Source organism: Poecilia latipinna, unplaced genomic scaffold (assembly GCF_001443285.1).
Source record: "Poecilia latipinna isolate Pla-1442-1.1 unplaced genomic scaffold, P_latipinna-1.0 Scaffold68, whole genome shotgun sequence".
NCBI lineage: Eukaryota > Metazoa > Chordata > Actinopteri > Cyprinodontiformes > Poeciliidae > Poecilia > Poecilia latipinna.
The window spans coordinates 129,198-136,489 of record NW_015112684.1 but is presented as its reverse complement, the minus strand read 5'-3'; the positions used below and the strand labels follow the sequence as shown (position 1 = coordinate 136,489).

Here is a 7,292-nt window from a genome sequence, read left to right as displayed (position 1 = left end):
TTTTGTGTTAAAAAAAAAGGTGCTTCTTGCTGTTTCTAGGGGTTTTTTTTTTTTTTTTTTTTTGAAAGTGAACAAGACCTTAAATCTAAGAGAATTTAAGACCTTATTTTTAGATACATGAATTTCAGACTTTTTAAGGCTGCCCGGACTGCAACATTATTAGAACTGTGATTATGTCTAAAAATATTTAGCATTTCGATTTTTATTTCAATACTGTGATGTTTTGGTTAGAAGGAGGTTCTGTTGAAATCGTCGACAACAAAAACGGGCAGTTACGAGAGGAAAGCAGACTTGATTTTCATTAACGATACGATTTTTGTGTCCGTCAACATCTGTACTGTAAACAGACCAAACAATAAACAGAGAGAAAACAAAAAACAACAAAAAAAAACTTTGGTAACAGTGAAGCCACATGAAATAAAATGTTCTTTTATGTTGCCTGTCGTTTTAAAACCTTTGACACTACGGAGCGTTTTCCTGCAGGTTTACCTGTGTGGCAGTGAAGGCGACGATATGCTGAACGTCCCTCCAGGTCAGGCAGGGCCGCACCTGCAGCATGAGGGCCACCATCCCTGCTGCCAGCGGGGCCGCAGCAGATGTACCGGTGTGGCCCTCCGTGCAGCCACTCCCCTTGTGCATCGACCAATCAGACGTCACCTGCAGAACGACACGGCTGGTACGTTTAGAACGTTTCGGAGAGGTGTGATCCGTACAAATGATGAAATTACTGGAAAACACAACAGCCCACGTAACCGCTCCAGAGCATAAGATCTAAAACCATGGAGACGGAGGGACTGGTGCATAAAGTAGCACCTACATCATTGCACCATCTTGATGATATAACCTGACAGCAGGTGGTCAGAGGTCAGTGCTGTTTGTGTTTAGTTGAACAGTGTTGATTGGGGGGATTGTGAAGCCATATGGAGTTTCATAAGAAGAACAAAGAGCCTGAAAGTGAACAGTGCTGTAGCAATAAAAATAAAACGGCAAACCCATATTTAATACCTGAAGTATTAAACTCAAATTCTGACTTCCTCAGTTAAACAGCATATAAATACCAAGTTTATTTCTACACCCACTTTTGTTGATCCACACACCACCACTGCTGCTCTGTAATCATCCCAGTTCATTACTGAATGTTTAGGAGAAGCAAATGGCGGCCCGTTTGAGGAGCCACTTAGCATGCGAGCGTAATGCGGTCAGGGGTGGATCGGTGGTTTGGTCCTGACTAATCTCAGTTTCCCCACAAGTGATGACATCCTCGCAACAAAACAGGTTGCCACGGTGACAGCCTCAAACTTCAACAAACAGACATCGAGAGGTTTCAGTGGATCTCAACTCCTCTCATCTTCAACCAGCGTTTTCAGATGAATGAAGTCGATACTTTTCCTGACGTGGAGGATTTTACCCAAATGTTTCCATTATTTTAGAGCTAACAAAGATTCTTAAAGCGACAGTGCATCATATTCCAACTGGTTCCTTTGATTTAGTATTATTACATATAGACTTGGGCTGGTATGACAATCTCATGGCAGTTACACAATAAAATTGAACAAAACAACAACAGAATAATCACCAGTTATGCTTTGAAGTAGCTTTTAACTTGTCTTTCCTACTTTTGGTTAATCTGTCTTGCTCTAATCTGCTTGCAGCTGCTGATGGTTACCTAACAAACATGTTAAAGGTAATTTCAAAGACAGACTAGAATTAATAATAGCTGGAGATTATTAGTGGCACTTCTTTAATTTCCACCATATGAGGACCTCTGGGTTTTGGGACTGGAAATATTTCCAAAGAGCCAAATATTTCTTTCTTGCTAGAGAGGCAATAAATGCAGCAGCCTTTTTTCAGCTAGCTGCTCAGTAATGAGTGGAAAATAGAGGCGGGGCGGCTGTATGTTCCATTCAGCCGTAGAAACCTCCAGTCACCCCGACACTCCCTGAGATCTCAGTGAAAGGATGAAAGGACGTTAAACTGCAGAAACAGCTTTATGGAAATTTTAGTATTATTAAAATCATACTTTTATAACGTGGTTGTGTATCTATAAAACTGAACACAGCCTACAATGTACAGCTTTGGAAGTCAAAAAGAGAAACAAAGAATATCTGAAATTAACTATTAGACAAGCTAATCATTAATACTGGAGTATTATTCTTACAAGGTTTCCTTCAGACCTTTTTCGTTTCTAAACGAATGCATCTACTGCACCGTGGCTTAATAACCTGCAGTGGGAACAGTTCTGCACATCATTGTATAAGAGTGTGAACATTGTGAGTGTTGCTGGGCGAGTCAAACTCATCATGTAAACCTGTTTAAAGTGGTCTGTATGACAAGAACAGCACTATATAAGCTCAGTAGGACTTACGATGCTCCTTGATCTGGCCCCCCCGCTGCTGAAAGTGACAGCCAGCATGGATGCACAATCCTCTGCGTAGAACGGCTTCTTGCCTTCCTCATCAACCGCTCCTAAAAAAAAACAAACAGAAAAAAACAAAAAAAAAAACAACACTGGAGTATAATGACTATTTTCGTGTGTTGCACACAGTTACACATACACACATCACCACACTCCTAACAATCTCTGTGTCTTGCCTATCGTGATGGTGTAGATGGAGTTGGCGTAGCCGTCATAGTTGCAGTTGTCGTCGTACTGACCCCCGTTGCCACTGGCAACTACAAAGATGCTCCCGAAGCCTCTTCGGCCTGCAATCACCCCGTGCTGCAGTGCAGCCTGGTGACAAAACAACAAAAAAAGAAAAAAAGGAAAAAGCTGATTTGATGTTTTTAACATATGTATCCAGCTTTAGAGCAAGGGAAAAAGCATCAATCTAGTGAAACTGCTACAGAATATGATGCACAGATCTGTTGCAGTCTGTTGCCACATGCTGGACAAAAGGAGAGCTGTGAGAAGTCTAACCTTGCCCAGGGGATGAGGTCCATCCACAGTGTGCCCATCATCATCTGGTCCCCAACTACAAGAAGGAGAGGTCTTCATTAGCATCCAAGAAATAATACAGGTTTTAATGATAAATCACAGAAAATTGTTAATGTGACATCTACAGTTACCTGCAACTGTAGATGTCATTTATTTGGTAATGCTTGTTAAAGGCAATGGCCTCTAAGCTGTCAGTCAGGGGCCCATCCAGAACTCTGATACCTACAAAAACCAAAAAAGGACGTCAGTGATTTCAGATCGGAACACATTTTTGTAAAAACTGGTGCCTCTTAGTCAAAGACTGTCAGAATAAAAACGTACTGAAAAATGATAAAGACTGACTGGGTCTCTCATACCTGCCACCTTGCTGCCATAGGCCACACCCACAGCGCAGAAGCTGTTGTTGGGAACGGCTGCGATCTCCCCAGCACATCGAGTCCCATGGTGGTTGTCGCTGTGGAGGTCTGGGTGAGGCATGGGGTCGGGGTCATTGGAGTTCAGGTCGTAACTCCCCTCTGGACTCTTAACAGGAACACAAAAATCCATCATATGGACATCGAACCTTTACAAGCTTTGTGCTAGCTTTGCATCCAACAGGACAAGTTCAACTGGAAAGTGGTTAAGTTTGCCTTTACCCTGGAATGTCGCATTATGTAATAATGTAATAAAATCTGGCTTCAAGATGATAACAGTAATAGTTTCTGCCCCATTACGTAATATTTTTTTTCTCCTTTGAAAAGAGAAGAACTATTCTCATATATCTCAGAATAATAGAGAAATAACTTTCAAAACTTAAAAAGATCAGAAATATCTTTTATCCAGTGATCTGCCATATTTTACATTAGGATGGGATTTGCCAGAAAGTCCACACTCGCATCTCTTCAGAAAGTTTTTTTTTTTTTCTCCAAAACTTTGATTTACTGCAAAGCGCCAACAGCTTTGCTCACAATACGTGTTCCACTATCAGCTTCCATATTTGACCTGGAGTTTGAACTCCACTGTGACATGAAAAAGGGAAAATATTTCACAACAGCACTACGCACAGCTTACGAGTAGGCCCACTGTTCTTTCAAAAACAATTCAAGCAGAGTCCACACTAAATTCCGACTTACATAGTTGAGCTGAATGTCTCTGTGGGTGTGTTCCACACCGTCATCTACAACAACAACAGTGACACCCTGGCCAGTGATGTTGTGCTCCCACACTCCCGTCACGTTGATATCCATGCCTATGTTCATTCGATTGTGCTGCAAAGGCAGGAGAAAAACTCTGTTAATGAACACCAGGAAAAATAAACATAGCAAAAATGTCAAGGTGCAGATGTGTATGATAGCAAAGCTTGTAAACTGTATGATGGCAGATAGAATTGGTGCTAAAGGCTGATTAAAGAGCACACATAGGAGGCATTAAATGAACCATTTCCAGCTTTAAACTTGGAATCATTGTTCCAGGATGTTAGGTATGTGTGACCAGGATCATTTTTATGATCATGCAAAACAGGTTTAAATTGCTCAAAGAATGAAAATGAAAGCACAATATGGCAGTTGCTGCAATACGGCTGAGAAACATATCACACATATTTGTTGCTTATCAGGGTAGCAATAGTTATAGATTTCATATTTCGCAGTGAAAACTAATTCTGTTCTCAACTTCCAATTATTACGTCACCAAATTCCAATATTCTGATTAAAAATTTGTCAGTTTTGCACAAACACCAAGCATCTGTTAATGTTCTGTGGACATATTCAAATTATGTAATTGCATTCATCTGTACATAAATTTATCGTTAAGGACACTGGTGCCCTTAATGCTTCCAGTTCTGGTGAGATTTGGGGTCAAATGGTCAAAACTGGAACAACGGTGCCAAACACATATCAGAACTGATCATAGGATGATAAACAGACCACCATTAAGCAACTGGAACTCTTCCAACTCCGTTAGAAATTTGTGGACTATGCTTAAAAGCTGAGCCTCTGGAAGACTAGTAACTCATTTAACTAATTAATCTCTACTATTTCTGCCAAGAACAGTGGTCAAATATTAAGGCAGCATTGAGCCTGAAGGTCCAGCATCCTGTTATTTGCGCATATTTCTGCTTCTAGCACCTACATGAAATCTCCTAAAATTGCTTTAATTAGTTTAATCTAACTGCTTTGAGCCAACCCAGATAAAATCAGACAGAAATAAAATAAAAACATATGATATCTGGCAGATCTTGATTTTTTATTTTGTGGACGTGTGCTATATGTTCTCTTACCAAGTGCCACTGTTTAGGATAGTTTGGGTCATTGAAGGCCAATGACCTCTTTGAGCGACTGAGCAACCTGTCCTTGGAGTACCACAGGACATGAGGATGTGTTGCCAGAACATCGCTCGGTTGGATGCTCCTTTTCCAGATGTGTCCCAGAGATCCAGTGTGAGGTTGTGATGAGCAAAGCAAATAGTGGCCTTCGAGCTCTCCAATCTGACCCCGGTTCTGAAGCCCCGCCTCTTTTGCTACCTGCAAAGAAAATATTGGAGTTGTTTTTTTGTTTTTTTTTAGTAAAATCAGCAAACTTACAAAATACTGAATTGAGCTTTTACAATAATAAATAGAGCAAATATGAGGCATAAAAAAACAACCAAACAGCTAAGCCCTGTTTTGAAAATAAAACAAATTGTGGCCAGAGATACAATATCCACTTGTTTTTAATTTGTAAATACAGAAAAGGACCAAAGTCACTAAGCTTTCTTTTGATATTACCATAGAAAATAGTTCCAGCAAATAAATTCAGCAATACTATCTAAATATATTTGAAAATGATGAAAATCTATGAGTTCAAATTAAAACCAAAGTGCAAACTATCAGAAAAGATGCTGAAATACTACTGTACCCTGTCAGCTATCACATCCAGGTGAACCGAGGCCTCTCTCTCATCTTCCTTCTGGTGATGCAGACTGTGGTGGATCCGGACGGCCCAAGACTGACCTGGACCACATGACGGCCAAGACGAGGATAAAGACGAGGCGGTTAAGGGGAGGGATGGGGCGACGGATGGCAGAAGGGTGAGCAGCAAGAGGGCTACGGAGGACAAAAAAATGAGGAGGAGGAATGTGGGAAAATAGTGCGCTGCCATGGCAAGGAAAGGTGAAACAACTGGTCCGCCAGGCAAGCCCTCTTCATCTGAGCAGTGATCTAGACAAGACAAAAGGATTTTATTAGTGAGGACAATTTGAGAATGACAGTCTGGTTGCTTAACATCAGGGTGCTACATTCAGAGGGAAAGTACCACATATCATAGCGTCACTTTATCTGGGTTCCAACTTAAACACCTGTGATGAGTAACTCTGTGGCTATAAACCAAACCTTCTACAATCGCTACAGTGAAGACTTGTGATTGTTAGCAATAGCTAACACCCCTTCCCCCCCCAAAAAAAAAACACATCGTATTCCATTTACAATTCCATCACATCGTATTCCATTCACTATTTTATTTATATTAAAATAGTGAATGAGAGAAAACTCTTAGGCTTCGTAAATATTTCCTTTAAAGCAATATTTCTGACTAAACGAGGCTACAATCAGACGGTTTAAAGCACGACTGCTATACCTAAACATTGGCATTAGCTCTGATGACATGCCTGTGTTTATTTTATTTTTTCTAGCTTCTGCTCTAGTTAGGCGACGTTCTTTAATATAATTAATTATCTCTTACATAGCAGAGATACTACGTTTATACTAACTTCTTGATTTACATTAAAACAAATAGATAAATTTGTTAGAAAAAACATAGTACAACCTAATGCAGAACTCCAGTTTCACCGCAGCGTAGTTGTTGTTTTAGCTGTGTTAGCAGGTTAGCATTGCCGTGCTAACGATTGAAACTAATGTTCCTCAATAAAACAGAGCTAAACATGGGATTATCGGCGACAGTCTAAGGTAAAAAATAAGAATGTCTTACTGTTCTAATGAAAGAGCTCGATTTGAGGTCGACAATTAATATTGAGTGCTATTGCCGAGCTTGACACTCCATTTCCGTAATCCAAGCTCTCTTCGATACGTATTACGTCATACAGACTGCGCAATTATCGTGCGTGATACTTGATTGGCCCAGAGACTTCACAAGTAATAGAATGGATCGGAGAAAGTGGGTGCACTTCGTAACAAGAAGCAGACTGTTGACCTGAGTACAAGTTATTATGAAAGCGAAGTCTGTTTTTGTTTTGTTTTATTTTCTTTTAATTCTAGGCGGAAGCGTTTTTGCAGGTTGCGGTCAGGCGACCTACTAGACTAGAGTGATCATGTGAGTTTAACGTCATTAACCGCTAAAACGTTTCCGATTTTGCTTAAGTTGCTGAAATAAATTATCTTATAGAC

The 7,292-nt window shown here is 40.3% G+C and overlaps 1 protein-coding gene across 2 annotated transcripts in view; it reads right to left on the bottom strand.

Moving 5' to 3' along the window:
- Window positions 1-6,988, bottom strand: part of pcsk7 (proprotein convertase subtilisin/kexin type 7) — a 16,744-nt gene extending 9,756 nt beyond the window's left edge. The window contains exons 1-10 of one of the 2 annotated variants that reach the window (XM_015060887.1): window positions 6,877-6,988; window positions 5,809-6,110; window positions 5,193-5,435; window positions 4,048-4,182; window positions 3,292-3,457; window positions 3,067-3,157; window positions 2,918-2,972; window positions 2,593-2,731; window positions 2,366-2,466; window positions 490-657 (exon numbers count right to left, since the gene is read on the bottom strand). In XM_015060887.1, coding sequence (XP_014916373.1) covers window positions 490-657; window positions 2,366-2,466; window positions 2,593-2,731; window positions 2,918-2,972; window positions 3,067-3,157; window positions 3,292-3,457; window positions 4,048-4,182; window positions 5,193-5,435; window positions 5,809-6,051 — 1,341 coding nt within the window. In that variant the 5' untranslated portion in view covers window positions 6,052-6,110; window positions 6,877-6,988. Of the gene's footprint in view, window positions 1-489; window positions 658-2,365; window positions 2,467-2,592; window positions 2,732-2,917; window positions 2,973-3,066; window positions 3,158-3,291; window positions 3,458-4,047; window positions 4,183-5,192; window positions 5,436-5,808; window positions 6,111-6,714; window positions 6,844-6,876 lie in introns of those variants that run through there. The other variant, XM_015060897.1, reaches the window with a different exon arrangement.
- Between the last annotated feature and the right edge of the window lie 304 nt (window positions 6,989-7,292).